At 32.3% G+C, this 20,396-nt stretch overlaps 1 protein-coding gene across 4 annotated transcripts in view; it reads left to right on the top strand.

The window, feature by feature from the left end:
• The window catches only part of Grik2 (glutamate receptor, ionotropic, kainate 2), a 663,290-nt gene extending 645,817 nt beyond the window's left edge, over positions 1–17,473 (top strand). For 2 of the 4 annotated variants that reach the window (XM_005377815.1, XM_013510935.1), the window contains 2 exons: positions 2,889–3,139; positions 15,719–17,473. In XM_005377815.1, coding sequence (XP_005377872.1) covers positions 2,889–3,139; positions 15,719–15,883 — 416 coding nt within the window. In that variant the 3' untranslated portion in view covers positions 15,884–17,473. Of the gene's footprint in view, positions 1–2,888; positions 3,140–11,726; positions 11,794–13,290; positions 13,426–15,718 lie in introns of those variants that run through there. The other 2 variants (XM_005377816.2, XM_013510936.1) reach the window with 2 other exon arrangements.
• The last annotated feature ends 2,923 nt before the right edge of the window (positions 17,474–20,396 follow it).

Raw genomic sequence — 20,396 nt, forward strand, 5'->3', positions numbered from 1 at the left:
ACCGGAGAAAAACCAAAAAAAAAAAAAAAAAAAAATAAAGTGTATCTATTCCTTACTACCAATATGGAGAATATGTTTAAATAAGCAAAGAAAATCCCATGAGAAGAGGAAAGTTTTAAAAAGAAAAACAAAGATCAAAGATGGCATAATAAAGATACAAGGGCAAAATTCAGTTTAAGGATGTATTTGGCTGATCTGAGTGGTATTTTGGAAAAATAACTTATTTGTCCATATTTAAAATGTAGAGAATTTTAAACAATTTCTTCTGAACTCACAAAAAGATTTTTTATGGTTACGCTGTGTCAAAACTCACCCCTAGTTTTAATAAAATTGAAACTCTAAGTGAAGCATGTCAACATTGTAGGTTTGGCAAAAAATGAAATATCATTTACATATTATCCTGTGGAAGAAACCAAGTGTGCTGAGGTTTGCTAGGAATGGAAAGTTATGTGTTCACAATCATTGCTGCATGACTTTTGTTTTTGTGGTTTGTTTTCTTTTGTTTTTCAAAATACAGTGAAGAATACTGTGTTTAAAAATATTATAACAAACATCTCAGTGCATTTTAGTAAGTGTGGAGAGCTGATAACAAAATATTACTCCAAGCATCCTCAAAATAAGACATGAGCTGGTGTAAAGTCTTAGCTGGATTAAGAATTTTTTGAATTTAAGTCTACTTGCTTCCCAAATCTTGTGTATAACTTTATTTCCAGAAAATGCACTGTGCCTTCATGTTCACCAGTTGTGGCCATTTTTACAAGTGCTCTCAGCACAAGATAGGATTCAGATACTGCATTTTTAATTGAAAAACACAATCAATAAATTGTTCTTCTTTAAAGGGAAGTTATTCTAACTCGATCTATAAGTATTTTGCTGAGAAAACATAAAAAAGAGTGGTGATTTAGAGAAAAAGTGACATTACAGCTACTACTAGGCTGAACTTAATGAACTTATGAAATTGAAGAGCAAAACTTTAATTTGTACTAAGAGGGACAAAGTGTCACACAGACCCAAATTACAAAATTGTACTCTTACAGGGTGGTAAGGATGCCTTTAATTAGATATCATTTGCCTCATAATAAGAAAACATTGCATAGAGCCTATTAAATGAAGAATGATTGAGAATTCATAATGAATGGACCGTGGAGGAGCACAGACAAATTGATACATTTCATTCTAAAAAGCTTGGAATCTAGGACAAGGGGTTCCATCTAGATAGGCAAATAATAATAGTAGACAGCTTTGGCTGAGGATACAATGACTGAACAGTTAAATTAGAAAGTAGAATGGCTGAACTAATACCCAAGCTCTGAAGTGGGTAGGCAGGGGTGCAGAGTTCATACTAATCTTTGGCATTTGAGTAAAATTTGAAAGAGAACACAGGAAAGAATTGGAGAAGGAGGAATTCCCCTAATATTAAGGAATGCATGCCTAATGGAAATTGCACAAAGAGTTCAGTATCCCCTTTTAGGACAGCTGTGCAGATAAAGGACTATTTTAAAGAAACTGCCCATCAGCTGGGTTTGTTAGATTCTCTTTTGTCTTACTTTATCAACAAGATACTACCTCTTATCATTTCTCTTTGTCTGAGCTTGATGCCTACCTATTCTTGCTAAAAGATTTAACAATACAGACATATTTATGCATGTAATTACAGGCAGCCTTGAAGAAAAACTGAAGTGTTTAGTACTTTTCTCTAAGCAAGAAAGCAGGCTGTGTGAATTTGTGCAGAAAAATGGAATGGGAAGAATATGTCTAGGAAAGAAAATTACCTTTTAGAAACAGGCTATTGCTGGGTGAGAGAAAGCAATAAGACCAGTCCCTTGGGACAGATGTTAAAGATGCATGTAGATCAGTACTTTTCCAAGTGTCTGAGCATCCGGTTAGCTAACATAATATTTATTGTGTAGTTTGCAATGCAGTTGAACATGTACCCTCATAAGGAGAAATATCAAATTTCATGGTAATTTTACCTCCACTGAAAAGAATCTTTTGCCTCAAAGTATAAAATGAGAAGCAAAAATGCACACTATCAGGTCATAAGGGTCATTGAATTATGACTTACACTGCTGTAATGATTTTTTGAAAAATCCAACCCTGTGCATTTTGTGATTCTTTAAATTCACATCAAATAGCAAATAAAGGTGAATGCCCATTATCTGTGAATATTAGGAGCTATTGACTACAGATAGTTAATCAGGACTACTTTGAATTATTGCATTTAATCTTGGGAAACACCATTTTCTCAACAAGTTTCCTAAAAGTACAAGCTCCTGTTATTATTTGTGCTCTGGTTTCAGTGTAGAACTATGCCTAGATATCAGTTAAACATCTTTTTTACTTCATCTATTTTCTCTTTTTGATTTCCTACTTCTCTGATTTCTTTTCCAATGTTCTGAGCTAAAACTACATGCTAGTGGAAACATTTTCTATTTTGGGAGTAGGGGTTGTTTATTTGTTTTAATTTTATTTTAAAGAGAAAAGAATAAAACCAAAATAAAAAAAAAACAGACAAAAACAAAATACCACAAAACTATAAAAATGGTACAGAATTTGAAAACAAGATTCTAGGAAATCAACAATGGTTGCTGTGTTACTTATTGTTATCTGCAAGGTAGTTGCTCAGTTTACCAGATATAGGTATGCAAGATGGATCAAACAATTAAACACTAACATTTTCTTTATTAAAAATAAAAAAATTCTTGTCGCTAAAAGAGTCCTGTGCTTTACTTTTCATAGTAAACTTCTATTCTCTTTCTCCAGTCAGTTTTCTTGACTCAAAATGAACATGGTCATACGCTAGCGTTAGTGACATCTGTACTCTCACCACGCTGACCTTTCATTATGAAATTCTGTGCTCTGAAATAATTTGCTCTCTCCATTCGCAGGTTCTCCATATCGAGACAAAATCACCATAGCCATCCTTCAGCTGCAGGAGGAGGGCAAGCTGCACATGATGAAGGAGAAGTGGTGGAGGGGCAACGGCTGCCCCGAGGAGGAGAGCAAAGAGGCCAGCGCCCTGGGGGTTCAGAACATCGGCGGCATCTTCATCGTTCTCGCGGCTGGCTTGGTGCTCTCCGTTTTTGTGGCAGTGGGAGAGTTTTTATACAAATCCAAAAAAAACGCTCAGTTGGAAAAGGTAAATAACATTTATTATATTTTCTTGCAATTTAAAACACTTATTTTTGTCATAATAAGACACAAATGAAAAGATTTTTGATATTTGCAAACAAGGGAAATGTCTTAGAATTGTGGCTGTTCTTTTAGATCTTTCATTCTACAAAAATAATTATACTTTGTGAAATTTAGATTTCTGCAAAAAGACTCCTGGTCACCTTTAGGATTTTTAAATTATTGTAATAAGTTTAATGGTCATTTGCTCAGGGCAAATGGCCTTTTTCTACCTCAGTAAAATGGTGAGACATTTATTCCTTGAAGTCCATAACAGTTAGCTTATTGTATATAGTGAAAAAGAGAAGCAAATACCAAAAAATTTCCTTTGTAAAATAAAATACTCTACAGCTAAAATGAATTTCATGATGCTAGTTAATATTTTTGAACTAGAGAGTAAGTAAAATTTTTCATTTTAATATATTTTTTCCAATTAATTTATAATTAAAAATATAAGGCCAGGGATATAGCTCAGCGGCATAAGCACCTGTCTGGCAAGCACAAGGTCCTGAGTTCTATTCCCAGTACCAAAAAAAAAAAAATCTTACCTCAGTTTGTGGAGGGTATAATTAATTGTCTATGGTAATGAATGTGTGAAAATATCAATGTCTTTTTCCACCTAACACTTGAGAGTCTTTATAAGAAGACGTGTATGTATAGCCTCAAAATATTGAGATTATAAATTTCCTTTGTATTTTAATATATTTTGCCACTTATAGAAATGTTTTACTTATTCTATTCATGAAAAGTTTGTACCTCATTTAAATTCTTCCTATACAGCTTTATAAATTTTTTACTTCTGTAAATATAAACAATATTTTAAAAATAATTCTTTCTGAAAGCAAAAGACGTTTTTTAAATGAGTTTACAGTTCAATACGAAATAAGTGCATTTACCAAGTTTTTACAAGCTTTAGTCTTTTCTACGTGAACATTGTTTTGATTTTTAACAAAACTCAACAAGTTTTAGTTCTTAATTTCAGGAAGTAAAACCTGAACTTTTATGAATTACTATTAGTAAATACAAAGAATAGAAATGTAGTGTTTTAAAGATGATATGATAGAGTAATTGAAGAAAAATATATTCTGCTAATATTCCTTAAACACTTGTACCTTAAAATTATTTTAAAATATTTTATACTTTATGTTGTCATTACTGACCTTTTCTAGAATTAGAAATTTGGATACTGGATTTTTGACATATTTGCATGACTATAGTACTAAACCCATACAACTACTGTTTTTATAACTGAATATTTTGATAAGACCATTCTGTCTATGACTAACATAATCCATTGTAAATGTGAAAATTTAAGTCACACAATTTATTTTTTCACCACAGTTGTGATGACTGGGATGAATCAAATACTTGTTGTGCTTATGTGACTGATTATTATGTGTATATAGCTCTTCTATTATGATCTTTTCTATGGTATCAACACATTTTGAAACTAAATCAAAAGGATTATATATAGAGAGGAAAATTATTAACTTAACAATCACCATTGTTGTTATAACTTGTTGATACATTGGATAGTTGGTTATGTAATGTTTAAAATAATGCCAACCATTATAGAAGGAATTTAAGTTCTATTTGGAGCCTCTAAACATCCTTATATAATGATTTTCTCTAAGGTATAACAGTTCTAAAATAAAGCAAATGAATGAAATCTTGAGAATGTGTGGGTTTCTGTTGTACTTATCTCTAGGTACTTTGTTCATTTGATTTACCTCAGGGGTGTCTCTAACACAAATTTTTTTAAAACATTCATCAAAATGAGTGATGATTTGACTTTGAAAGTAAACCTACTTTGTTCTTATCATACACGACCGACTTAGTTAAATTGTTCAGATTATCAACTAGATCTCTTGACATGCTATGGATCTGTAAGACCTAAACAATTAGCAAAAACAAATAAATAATTTGTAGTTGAAATAGATGAGGCATTGGCATCACACTATGAAAACTAAAGAAATATTATAGCCCCCACTCTCACACTGGGGCTTTCAACTGCTGTCTTTACATCGCTTCCATGATGAAGTCCAAATTATCTAACTTAGCACATAAGACCATTTGGGATTATCTGCCTCTTTCCACAGTTGTAGTTTCACCTTTGGCTCCTCTTCAACTTGCACTTTTCCTCAAACAATGCTGTGGGTTTTTTTTTTTTAATTCCTAAGTCATTTTTTTCATTTAGACCAAAATATACCCTGCCCGTTTTTCAACCTTGCAAGTATCCACCAGCAATGTTAGATTAGCCATTTAAAACCATGGATTTAAATGCCCAGAAAGTTTCTCTAATCAATAGATATAAAGGGCTTGGGCTCTTATTTCCCCAAGATAGAGGTAGGTTTTCATTTATTCTTTCAATTATAAAAAGTGTCCTGTATATCACAATTTTTGTTTAGTGGATTTCAGGTACTGTCTTCATCTAAAAGCATTCCTTCTGCACTGAGAAAGCTGGGAAGATATTTTTCTCATCTCAAACAATTCCTAGCATTAAGCCTGGGTATCTTTTCTTTATGAACCAAGTGTACATCTCCCTTATTTCTTTGCATGCTTTTCAGTTCACTTCTTTTGCTTTCTATGTGGCAATGCTTTTTATCTCTATTACAGTATATTATTCCTTTCTTCAACACAAGGAGGTAGAGATTTTTTGTTTGTTTTTGTTTCATTTCGTTTTTTGGTTTGTATCTCCAGGATCTTGAACAGTGCCTGGTAGCACAATTAATGATTTAACATTTAAATTAATAATACAGTTGATTTCAATCAGGCGTGGTGGCACATGCCTGTAATCCTAGCGCTCAGTGGGCTGAAGCAGGAGGGTCACTACAACTTCAGGCCAGCCTGAAATACTTGGTGAATTCAAGACAAGCCTGAACTCCACAGTGAGACCTTGCCTCAAAATAAATAAACAATAAATAAATAAATAAATTGACTGCCATAACTTATTTTGAAAAGTATATCACAGAGGAAAATAGCTGTTTCTGTATAATTTTAATTTCTAGATGAAATACTTATTGACATATTGGAAGTGACCTATTGTATGCGCTGTGATGAGTTACGATCATGGTTCAATTTTTCTTCATTTTCCTCAGAAGAAAAATCTGTTAGGCTGGATTTTCTAGCTGTTAAACATATTATTTGGTTAAAATTAGCTAGGAGAGCCTCGAGTTTATCTTTCTTTTATAGGTAATGGATGCAACTAGAGACTATACTGATAAGTAAAATAAATCAGACTTGCAGGTGTAAACATCATATTGTCTCCCAAGTGTAAGAACTGGAAAGAGTAAAATAAAAGCAAGAATGAAACAAAACTGAAAAAGTAAATACAATTCAAAAGGAACAACACATGGAGTGAAAGGGAAAGAAACTGCTCAAAAGGAAAGAACAACTGGGATGGGGGAAAAGAGAAAAGAAGGAAGGAAAGAATAAGATATGTATATATACACAAGATAGCTAAAATAATTGCATTACTAATTTCTATCAGTTCGTTGAAAGGAACAGTTAGTGCTTACATTGTTTGGTCCAATTTGTGTGCCTATATCAGGGAATCTGAGCAACTAGTTTGAAAATAACAATATGCAATATAATAATCATTGTTAATTTCCTATCATCTTGTTTTGAAATTCTGTATTGTTTTTATTGCTTTTTCTCTCTCTCTTTTTTTTTTTTTTTTTGGTTTTTCTCTGGTACCGGGAACCGAACTCATGACCTTGCGCTTGCCAGGCAGGCACTTTTGCCGCTGAGCTAAATCCCCAGCCCTGTTTTTTCTCTCTTTAAGAAAACCATTCTGGTTTCTCTTCAGGTTGAATAAATCTTTTGCTTTTCATAAAAACAATTCTCTATTTGTTATATTTAGTATATTTCTGTTACTAACCTATATTCTAAAATTTTTACAAGCAAGATATCATTTCTTAACAGCTACTTAATAAATATTTTTTAAGAACACAAGCTGCAGTATGCTGTTTTGCACATTGAATTTGAGCAAGTATTATTAGTCACAGACTGCATTACTCCTTTTGTTTTCTTTACTCCTTTCTGTTTCCTTTATGGCATTCAGTATTTTAAAAATAACATAAATTTTCTAACTATGGCTAGGCTTTCAGCTATAACATATATCCAGCTGAGTTGAATATAAGCTTACTGTGTAAATTTATGAATACATAATATATTTCTATATCAAGACATATGTCTAATGATGAAATTAAAACTATAAATATCTAAATACATGAACAAAATATATACCCACTGTGTTGTGTAATATTATTGGAAATTAATAGTTCTTATTGACTATAGCTTTTCTTATAATTTTACATTGTTTGATAACTAAGACTAGTAGAAGAATGTATCATTTTAATTGACTCCCAGAACTTCAAAGAAAAGTCTATCATTTAAAAATGAGTGCCCAGTTAAACCTCAAAATAGAAGAAATATCTGAAATGTATGGGCTTTAAAAATGTTTTTATTGATTTGTTTGAAGCTGAATTATTGAGTTTCTTTCCATGAAAACAACTTTAAAATAATGTCAAATTGTATATTCTCTTATTACCTAAGCATAAACTAACTTCAGTGAATATATCTGAAAAATAAAAAGCACAAATTACTGCTCAGATATTGAACTTGTAAGCTAGGTATCCCAATTTAAACACACATATCCTATGATTCTTGAAGTTCATAAGGACTATGAGATCTGGTTGTTTTTTAGGACTTAGTCCATTTCAGCCAGTGCAATTGTTTTTATTATACAGAGCTGGTAAATCTTCTCTAAAATAATCTCTAAGAAATGACATTTTCCAGTCATTTCTAGCTCAATTTATGTTTTTGGATTATATAGAAAGTTCTTATTTGTAGTTGCATAACGAATATAGAAAATGATTAGAAACCAGTAGTCGAAGCACACATAAGTGAAACTGTGCAGTTTAAGAGAGCGATGAGAGAAAATTAGAGTGATATAAAGTTGCGAGACTACGGATTGTGAGTGAAAGATTCTCCATATGGGAAGTGGTCATCAAAACTTGCTGTGACTGGGTTTCCTGAAAGCCAAACAATGGAAACTGATTGATCACAGATACCTATATACACACTGCTTTCAGAAGGTTGAATTAATTTTAACAGGAGCAAAATTTTTTAAAAGAAATAATTCACTGGATAAGGTATAGTAACAAATAGTGTTTTAAATTATCAGTAATGATTTTATTTATTTATGTATTTTCCATCAATGCTTATAAACTATCAAAAGCGCAACTACCTTGGTAAAAGTAATTCTAGCTGCATTTAAATTTTCAGAATTTAAATGTTTTATACTGATTTTCTGTAGGAGCTAATACGGCTGTTTAAATGCCATTCTTTGTAAGTTAGAAGATTTAAGTAAATTTGGACAAATTGTTCAGTTTTTGTTGTTGTTATGTCCCTGTCTTTCTCTGAGAACGGTTTTTCAAAATTCATTAATTCTCAATGTATGGATGATCTAAACAATTTTTTGGAAAGTCTTTACATGTAATAAAAATACTTCAAAATAAGGCTCATCTTTATTTTTTCACTAGTCTACTTCCAAAACAGAAAGACTGTGAAGTTCATGATAGCTAATGTCCTTTTATTCTCACAAGTGATGTGTTAAAACTATAGCTTGACAAGTGATAATCTTGCTATCTTGTTTTTATAAATGCCACTCTTTTAAAAAGTGTAGTACTTCCTTTTAGTGCCAAGATACCTTTAGGGTCACAAAAATATCATTATCCACATACTGCACATGAGAAAAAGGTACGTTTCGGGGGTCAAGTACGTTTCTGGAGGCCAAAAATCCCTGGTCTTAACACTGTTTAAATTATATCATGCTATAACATACAGACATAGAATATTTAACTACTTTACTTGATTTTTTTTCCCCTGAACTTGCACTGAGAAAATATGAAGCTTAAGAGTTCAAATCAGGCAAACAGATTGGGGCCTTTGATCATAAGCACTATTTATTTTACTTTCCAACTTATTAAGGATGAATTTTGGAATTAAGTGTACTTGAGAATATCACTCAACTTTGTCTAATCATGTGAAAATTGCTTATCTCCTTCTTAACTTTTTAAAAGAGATAAATGTATAAGGTTATGCACATGTAATGAAGGTGTTTTAAAAGTTAGAATATGAAATCCTATCATTTTTGACAGCATGAATGGAACTGGAGATTATTAAGTGCAGTAAGAAAGTACTACATGATCTCACTCATATGTAAAATCTAAAATAGTTGATTTCCTAGAAGGTGAGAGAGTGATAGTGATTAACAGAGGCAGGGAAAGTAGGGGGCCTGAGGGATGGAGCAAGGTGGATCAGTTCATACTAAGTTATAGTTAGATACAAGTAAGAAGTTCTCATGTAAAATTGCGTGTTGGGTGACCATAGAAAAAAATAATGTGCTGTACCTTCCAAAAAGCTAGAAGAAAGCCTTTGGAATATTTTCATCATAAAGAAATGATACATGTTTGAATTTAAACTTTATATATATATATATTTGTATCATTTTGCGTCATTTATATGCACAATTTTAATGTGTTGCACCAGTTAATATAAATTTAAGTGGACAGAGAATTAAGATAGTTCACAGAGTTTTTGAATGCAGCTGGCATATAACAGACACCTGTTATTTTAGTGGCATTATTATTATTATTGATACAACTGATATATTTTAATTGCAAGATCTGCAAGTAAGAGAGATTTCCTGTTATAGTTTTCTTGAAAATTTGTATCATTAATAGTATCAGCTAAAATGTGATGATTAACATTGTTTCTTTGTAAAATGTATTTCACTGATATGTTGACTAATGTGATATTGAAGCCTGTCAAAACTTATTTATTGATTTTGCCAGCTTAAATAAGGGAAGTGTAAAAATATATAATGATGTTCCATTTTTCTGTTCATTGCTTCTGCAAAATGAAATACAAATATATGGATTACTTCTTTTAAGTGAAATTTCAGAGAATACTTTAATCTTTGGTTACGTTTATCATTGTAAAATAATCCAGGGTAAAGCATAACGTGTTTTGTCTCTTAACTCACTGAGAAAGACATGTATTTAATTTTTCATAATTGTTTTCCTCTCTGTCTTATCATTTAGTATGCAAAAAATTAACTTTTAATTAGAACAGATCTAGGTAGAAAGCTCAATGAAGACTGAAGTCATCACTAATAAGGCAAGATAATATTTTTTTTAAAGCATTCACAGAATGCAAGTTCCAATAAGGGTTCTGTGTTGGAGCTGACAGCAGTTATGTATATGACCTTAGATACACAACTTGACTTCCTAAGTTTTGGCTTACCTTGCTATTACATTACACTGATTAAGTAAGAAAGTCTCTAAAAAGCCCTTTAACTACTGGGAGGCTTAAATAAATGGTATATAACATCTGCAATATCTTAGCTGCAATAAGATAGACTATCAAAGACAAAGTTGCAATACATATTTGAGATGAGTGTTTTAACTAGTCATTTTTCATCTCTCATTAATTTGCTATTATATTCACATGGTTTTAGGTTAATTCACACTTCTGGTGGATAGCATTAGCTGTCTGATATATTTTAAAGGCCACCAATTAAAAATAGTATAAACCAAAAGGAAAAAGTTAAAGGGTCACATTACATGACATTTATTTTCTATATTTAATATACCAATATTCATATAGAATATTGTAAATATACATGTTTTATTTCATTTTACTTAGACAGCTTAGTATTTATTGTGATATGATTACAGTGATAATTTGGAATTGTCTCCAATACACATGATTCACAATTGTTTTGCCAATAACATATAGATTCAGAAATTATATGGTGTTGAAACATGTATCATGTATCCCTAGATAACAAATGACTGACAGACACAGAACAGTTTGGTTGATATATTTTAATATATGTTAGAACACCAAGCTACAAAATCTGATCAAAGAAGCTCAAGGATATTCCATAGAGATTCAAATATGAACTACATATGAAAAATAATTGGGAATTATTTCAAATGAAAATTGGAACACAGTTTAGTTTTTGCTATGAAGGGAAATTATAGCAAGTCACAAAATAAAGTTTTATTCTTAACAATAAATATGAATATAGATTTCACCACTTGATTATTTTAACTTCAAAATAAAGCTTAAATATTTTACTTTGAACAACTATGATTACAGGTAAATTTCTAATATTTAAAAATTCTTTGTTTTTCCAACTGCTTTCATATTATGTTATCATAGAAACACTTTTATAAATTAGAAAGTAAAGCAATTGAGAATAATTATCTGTGATCCTCATCATGGTATTTTCGCAACCATTTCTCTGTGGACTATTCATTTGTTTTCTTATTATACTCAAAATACAAAACAAAGCCTAAAAGCAAATGTACATATGGCCAATTCCATACCATTAAGGTTTTCCAAGCCTTCATCATGTCAAGAATTAGAGGTGTGTAAGTACAGGTTGTTTCATTCAATGTAGTGAATTTTATAAAGAGTTTTACTTATTTAACTGTAATTATACATGCTAACAGCTCAAAGATTTAAATTTTCATTTTCAGGAATCTTCTATTTGGTTAGTGCCACCATACCATCCAGACACTGTTTAGTAAAATTTGAAACTTACTAAAAGAGGTTTTTAATAATGGTTAGTATCCTTGTGCCTTTCTTTTTTCTTTTTGGAGTCTGTTAAATTAATGTGAAGAAACACTTTTACTGTTATTCTCACTCTAAAGAATTTTCCTTATTAAGGACATTTACGTGGGTCTCTACATCAAAGGAGAAGTGACTTGAAAGGCAGGATATTTGCAGTCCTGCTCTCTCCCTCCCCCTCCACTGTCCTCCTTCTCTCCTATTCTTTCCTTCCTTCCCTCTGTCCTCTTTCTCTACTTGTCATTCTCTTCCATTCTTCTTTTCTTTATATCTATATTTTATTCTTGCCTTTATCTCTTCCTCTTAATGCTACCTTGGGAAACTTCTGTGTGCAAATGATGTTTTTTAACACCCTATTTCATAGTCTAATAAGAAAACCTTTACAAATTCTAATTATTGGATAAAGGAAGAAAAAGTATAGTCTTACTGCATGAAAACAATGGTTGACTTTACAGTTATAGTAACTTTTTGCCAATATATACCAAGGATAATGATTCTATCTAAAAAATTTATGTGGTTTCAACTTCAGATGTTTAGGAGAGGAAAGAGAGATACAGACAGAGATAGAGGGAGATAGAGACAGAGAGAAATAGATTGTCAGTAAAAACACTAAGCAGTATTTTATATCATTAAATACACTTAATTTGTTTTGATTTATTTTGTTGATTTCAAATATTTCTCAGTTCCAAGTATTTCTAGAAATGCATAATGGATTCTGAGTATATTTTAATGAGAAAAATCCTGTTTTCTCACATTCTATTAGTAATTATAATAAGATAATTGCACTGATAGTCAAAAAGGAACTTGTAAAATTCACCTTACTCAGAAGAAGGAAAACATAATTTTTATTTTAAAAATATGTTGTCAAGACCATTGATTGAGTAAAAATTGTTTCACTAAAATTTTTCCTTTGTAATGGTTTTATAAATTGGATGAAGTATAAAATGGCGAATTAAGGTTACAGGTTTTTAACTGAGGTAGTTTCTAAATTAGTCAATGTAATTAATTTAAGATAGTCTAAAAGTATAAAGAAGAAAATTATTTTGATCTTTGGAAAAAGTTACTTTACTTACACTTAACAAAATATATCAATTGATGTCAAATAGTTTTATATGTCTTCATTTGTAGTCTGAATTAAGCATAGTGTACTAGTGATGAATGTACAAGTACTATGATAATATTTATTCTTAAGAAAATCAGTTGTTTTCTCTATCCTTGTGGTGCACACAAAAACTTCATGTATCTATTCTGATCTATTTTGAAGCCTGTATAATCAGAATTCTGCAAGTTGAAATTGCTGTAAGAAGGGGTTAGACATTAGTTAACATTTGAGGAATTCATTATTTTTAAACACTGACTTATTTGAAATAATTCAACAATTTTCATAGCCTGTAACACTGTTAAGTGTCAAGAGGACCAAGTTCTGATCTTGTCATATTATCTAATTGATTCTTCTGTTAAATGTTTCAACAGAGAGCCAAGACTAAGTTACCTCAAGACTTTGTATTCCTCCCCCTTTTGGAATCAGATTTTTCCATTTCTCCAGTGTTGTCATCATCACCATCTTCATCATCATTGTCATCATGTTCTTAATAAATACATCTAATAGTAGGTATTAAGCTACAAGAAACACTGTGTCCATAAACTGGCTGCTAGGTGCCGTAGAAATCATTTACTATAAATACAATTCAGTAATTTATGAATTTCAGTAACATATCATTTAACACATTATAAATAATGCATGGCAGTAACTCTGTGGTTAACACGAAATTCATGAGTAGAATTTAGTAATCACCCATGGCAAGTGCTAATATATTAATATTTTTACTAATTCAATGGTATTAAACAAATGCTAAAGCTTTATGTTGTATTTTGCTAAGACTCTAAATATGAGAACCTTTAACTAGCTGAATCAGAAACATTAGCAATTAACATTTAAAATACTACAGTCAGGTGTAGCTATTTTTTACTTGGTCAAGATTTAAAGAGCCCATATGTGTGCCAGCAATGCCGTGAGACATGGGTCTCTGCTCTTCACAATTCTGTAGGAGTGATTCAGAGATGACCTAGAGGCCTGATGAAAACATAGCAATGAGTGCAAAACACTGAGGCAATAAAGCTAAATTGAGTGAAAATAATGAGGCTGTGCAAAAGGTATTGTACATAAGCTAACACCTGAGTCACGTCCTGAGGAGGGAATAAAGTTGGGGTTATGCGAAGGCGGAAAGAACTAAGCAGGGGATCAAAAGAGGAGAAGCAAAAACCAAAAGCCATGAAGATTCAAGCACAGAAGGTGGTGTGGAGAGAAAGGAAACACGAGGGTTGGAGAAAGGAAGAAAACGGGGAAGTAAAGAGGGAGGGATTTGGGAAGTCACGATGGCAGAGAATAAGAGCTATGAATAGGACTTGTTTCTTAGAGGAGAAAATACTATTAGTAACTGCTGTAAAGACAGCAGTTATTCTAAAAGCATGAGCCCTTGCAGATGGTGTAGACATTCAGTTAGAATAATAAGGAAATTGTTCAAACAACTGTCCAATGAAAATGAGGACACATCCATGGGTAATAAAGAGGTACTAGAGTAGTGTTAAAAAGTGCAAAACTTGGAATCAGAATACACTACAGTTGCAGGTATGAGTTGCAGAAAGTCGCTCTTGGAGTTGACTTCCTGTGATGCAGAAGCCTAATTAATTTGAAAAGCTGGTTTGAATGTCACCAAAATTTATTCATGCAAAATACTTTTTTAAAAAGACATCCGGCGTACATATGATATTAAAAATTTGATCCTACTTTCTCTTGCATTCAACCTAAACTGATCAGCAGTGAAGTAATAACAAATAAATTCTTCACATTCATATTTGATTAGGATTATTTCATGCTGTTTTCATGTCACATTTTAGATTTGTGTGAAGTTTTAGGTTTGTCCAAATGTTTGGTTGTTGTTCACGTTTTTGATTCTTTTACAGAAAGACCCTAACCTAAATCTCCACCCATGTGAGTTTCAACTGTAAAATACAGTTGGTTCACAATCTGATTTATAAGTAACTGATACACATATAAGTGGATAGAGGAGAAAGAATTTAAATGATTTGCTTTTTACATATGACTCTGTAATATGAATTGTGATCTGGAATAAGGAACCACAGATATACAGGTTTCAGAAAATCTATCACTAAGAAAAGAGTTAAAGGAGAGATGGTAAATTGTTTTTCTTCATGGGACAAATTATTCACAGCCTTCAGTTACCAAGTGGATGACAATATTTTTTTTTAATTGTTCAGTGATGTGTAACATGTTAGTTTGTCATCTTGTGATTGAACCATATTTGTTTCTAATCACATCAGTGTTTTATTGGTATAATCACAAAAATGTAATTGAATACTAGAAATTATTTTCACATTTTATGTCTTTGTGAGTGACGCTCTTTGTTGTTTTAGGATGGACAATGAAGAATCGATGTTTAGAAGATATTTTGTGTAGCTTATTTTGAGATCTAAAGAGCAGTAATTTCTTCTAAAATTATTGTGTAAATATAAAAAATAGATTTATGATTTGGATGCCTATTTTTAAATGTTAAGTCGACTTCTATGCTAATCAGTTTTACATGGTGTCATCAGAAATTCGTACTCAACACACATCAGTTATACACATTCTTGTTGAAAATTCATTTCAGTGTTAGGTAAAGTTTGTTTGTTTTTTCATATACTAACTCACTTTGAGTGTGTACTTGAGTTATCATGGTTGTGTGTTAAAAGTCTAATAAGTGTTGTAACTTTTATACTGAAATTTTTCAAACCTTCAGGACTGGCATGTTGACAGGTCTGTTGAGAATGATTTTAACACTGGTTTTGGACCTTTAGTTTATCTATTGGTAATACTCAATTTCTCTGTGTTCCTCTTTAGAGATCCTTCTGTAGTGCCATGGTAGAGGAACTGAGGATGTCTCTGAAATGCCAGCGTCGGCTAAAACATAAGCCGCAGGCCCCAGTTATTGTGAAGACAGAAGAAGTTATCAACATGCACACTTTTAATGACAGAAGGTTGCCAGGTAAAGAAACCATGGCATAAAGCTGGGAGGACAAACGCCCAAGCACAAACTGTCGTCTTTTTTCCAAACAATTTAGCGAGAATGTTTCCTGTGGAAATATGCAACCTGTGCAAAATAAAATGAGTTACCTCATGCCGCTGTGTCTATGAACTAGAGACTCTGTGATCTAAGCAGTTACAATGATCAGACTTGATTTACAAGCATCACGGATCAACCAAGTTACACTGGGTTACACTGTTTATCATGGGTTCCTCCCTTCTCCTGAGTGAATGTTACATGAGCGTTTTGTGACTGATTTCAAATGCAGTCCGGTGAGAGATTATAGGTTCCTTTGGAAGCCCAGTTGTTGCCAGGAGATGGAAAATCAGTGCCCAACAGGGGTGATCAGTAAGCTGAAATGCCACAAAGAATAAAAATACTTGAAATCAGCCAAAACTACAGTTTTGTGTGAAACAGTACGTTCTTTTGATTACCCAGAGAAAAGGTAATAATGTTAGTAGCCCCATCTACTGAGTATAATCATCATGTGAATAGACAATATGTGTTTATAGAATGTGAAAAAATGTAATGCAAAACACATCTGAATTTCTTGGCAATTGGAATATAAGGCAAATCTCTCTCTCCCACTCCCTGCCTCTCTCTGTCTCTCTCTCTGTTTCTGTCTCTCTCTCTCTCTCTGCCCCTCTTTTCTCCCCTAATAGTCTGTGTCACTGAATGAGATAGAAATGTAAAATATCAAGACAATAAAATTTTTCCTTAAATTCACCAAGGCAGGAGACTTAACACCTCCACCAGATCCCTACATCTCCCCGCAGCACCCACTCCCTAACCTCACACAAGAAATAAAAAACCAAAACTTTGTTCAGTGATTCTGAGTTAAAAGAATGATTTTTTTTTTTTTGCAATCTTTGTCTTAAATTGCAAAAGATGGCTCAATATTGATGGTTACTTGGAAGACGGACGCTTTCATTCTAAGTTTCAGATATGTCCATCGAAACCCTTGTTCCTGTTCCAAACGAACTTGATGGAGGCTGGGCAGATCTCACTGATACAAGAAAAGGGACTTGTCATCTACAGAAAAATATGTGACCAGAACTTTGAAGTGGACTGCATTTCTCAGTATAGTCACAATGTAAAATGAACAAAATTCTTGAGCAGTTTTTTTTTCAAAAAAATGTTCAGGTTTATTTGTGGAAATGCAAGATTTCTATGAAAATAGTTTTTGTATGGAAATTTTTGTAATACTTTTTATCAACAAAATAAGAACATGTGTTCCTGTCAGGGGTGTGATGTCAAGCATGTATGGTAGTGCGTGTGCACCACCAACGTTTGGTGAAAACTATTTTTATCAAGAAAAAAGGAATCATAGAAGAGAAATATTTTCAAGTTAGATAATATAAAAGCTAGGTGCACTACCACCACAGCTTACCATGCCACACCCCTGGTTTCCACAAGGCTGATAACATATTGTAATGAACAATTGTGTGTAAAATGGTAAAAGACACAGATCTCTTGACAACATTGTGATAACAGTTGAGTGCACACAGTTTGCTGTTTGAATCCAATGCACAAAATTAAAAAAAAAAACCATTAAAATGATGTCCATTTTACTTTCAGCTTTGACTTTCATTTTTGTCGTGCATATGTAGATGAATATACCACATGTTTTGCATTAAAGGAAGGACTCATCTGCATACTTCTAGGTCATGAAGTACAGCGATATTCTAGTTACCTAGACAAAAGCAGAAAACAGCTGTGAGAAGGATACACTCAGACCTAGGAAAATATGTACCGGGATATACAGTGTAAGCTGTAGATTTAGGTGATAAAAATAAGAAAATATATTAGTTCTGGAGATGACAGTTATAATGTTGCCTCTTTTGTGAGTAAATATTGACCATGTTCATTGTATTCTATAAGATTGTACAGTGCTTGCTGACATAGTTGCAGTTAAATTTATATCCCATTTGAGGATACTTTGTTCATTGATACCTCAGTGTAATTCATCAAAAAAGAGCGTCTCAATGTTAAGGATTAGTGATAATGTGTAAATGTTAATACACTAGTAGAAACTTTTAAAATATATGTTAGAACATATAATTTATTTTTTTATTTGTAGAAACCAATCTATAAAATTTTCTTATTCATTAATTGACTAAATAAAAATTACACTCAAAACCCCTGCCAAAAAATAAATGAAAAACTCTCTGAAATATTACTTCAAATTCTCAAATTGCATAAACAAATTTCCTAATATATAAATTATATTAAAAATTAAATAACCAAGTGTATTAAATTATATTGTATGGTCATTTTAAGGGAGAATACATAGTTTTACAATGTTGTCCTCATATATAATTTAGCGAACTACACAAATCAATGTTCCAATCTCATCATTGGCTTATTTAGTGGGAAATGAGGAAAATACTGGTTCTGTGAAAATAATTCCCTTTCTCCATTCCTGTTATGCTCATTCAGCTCTCCTCTTTACATTCCAGAAGGTTATTATACTCTCAGTGTTTTCACAAAAATAAGACCATAGTATAAAAATCCTGGCATACCTTATTTCATTGCAGAATTTTAATGTTTTAATTTTATAACTTTTTTTGAATATAGCTATTATAACTTGTCTTTAAGAGCAAATTACTCTATAAAAATGTCCTAGACTGCTTTCCCTTTAAATCGTGTTTCTTTAAATAATGTACCTGTATTAGCCAGCTTTCCTAGAATTGGAACCAAATACTTGACAGTCATAACTAAAAGGGGGAAATGATTTATTCTACTTAGGGTTTCAGAGAATTCAGTTCATGGTGAGCTGGCTCCAACTCAAAAATATCATGGCAAAAGTGTGTGCTGGAGGGAAGCTGCTGAATTCATGATACCTGGGGAAGCAGAGAAGGGGAACAGGGCCAGAGAGGAAGGAGCAATGGACCATATGGACACTAAGGTTATGCCTCAGTGACCTGCCCAGATATATATGGAGGTGGGCTTTCCTATTAGCTTGGGTGGCCCCTTAGCCAATCAAATCGACAGTCCACCTTAACCATTGCACTATCTAACAAAAATATTCACATTTTGGGTAATGTTTAGTTTTCAATGAATTTGCTTCAAATTTGACTCTTAAAGAACTGTTACAATTCAATTCATCCTTATATCAAATAACCTTAAAATAGACAAGAATTACAATCTTATTTTTAAGAAGTCAGAAAGTAATGACTTACATTTCCACAAAAAGTTAACGATGATTTTGCTCAAGTATTTAATGAATGAAGTTTGAAATTTAAAAGTCGTATCCATTTTAACTTTATATGCAATACAGAATAGATAAAGTGTATAATATTATTTTTTTCCAGTTCCTAACAGGTGTCTGTTTTATGGCCAAAAGAGATGTATACATTAGGAATGTACACATATATGAGGCACTTAATTTTTACAAAATCGCAATGAGTTTCAAAACAAAGTTCAAACAACGAAAGAAAGTCCCCCATCTAGGAAGGCAGTATTGGACTAGGCATTATTCTCCAGAGCAACATTCAGGTTGCAAAGATAGAAAGAGCTTCTAGTCAAGAACCTAACCTGTGACTTGAGGAAATAAAATAAAGCACAAATGCAACTATATCATTCTAACTAGAAGTAAAACACCAAGTTCATATTCATATATAGCCCAATTAATACAGTAATCTGAGCCACTATGAGAATAACAAAGGTATATATATACACTTATTTCTTACATTCAACTGAATATAAGAATCTGTGTGGACTCCTAACTGGACATAGTATGTTTCACAAAAATGTAAAATGGATAAGGGTATTCTACTTATTGCAATGTTCTAAATAGTAAGCAACTCATATATATATATATATATATATAATATATGTATTATATATCTGAATATGCAATGCTTCTGTTATTGAGTGAATGCATATACTCAGCACTAAGGATTTCAATATATGTTTCTCATGAAATGTGTTTATGTGCCTCAGGGTATATATAAAGCATATGTGAGGCAGAATCATAACCCTCAATTGTAGTGTTGGTCAAAAATTTTGTTCAGAGGAAATGGCCTTTTCTGTGCTCTCTGAATGAAGCCTGTTAAAGCTCCTTTTTAACCTTATGTTAGAAATTTAAGTCAAATACTTTTCCGAGAAAGAAAAGGGTTCAACTCTTTAGAGAACAAGGCGTGAACAGTGTGAGAACTTCATCACTGTTTGCTCAAGTCAAGCTAAGAATGAATGAAAATTAGGGGTGTTGTTCAGGGCTGAGTGGTCAGGATCTGTTCTCTGGTTTAAAAGGGAGAAAGAGCAATGAGGATCTGGGTTAAGACATTCCTATGTGTATCTGGAAACTGAGTCATTTTCCTTTGTATCTGTAGCACAATCACTATTACAAGATTTCTATCTTGGCTTACCCTCTGGGAATCCCTTGCACTTCTAACTCTTGTGTCTGTCCCTGTCTCCGTCTCTGTCTGTCTCTGTCTCTCTCTCCTCTGCCTCTGTCTCTGTGTCTGTCTGTCTCTGTCTCTTGCCTTTCAT

The sequence above is a fragment of the Chinchilla lanigera genome, unplaced genomic scaffold, assembly GCF_000276665.1.
Source record: "Chinchilla lanigera isolate Chin_1 unplaced genomic scaffold, ChiLan1.0 scaffold00010, whole genome shotgun sequence".
Classification (NCBI taxonomy): Eukaryota; Metazoa; Chordata; class Mammalia; order Rodentia; family Chinchillidae; genus Chinchilla; species Chinchilla lanigera.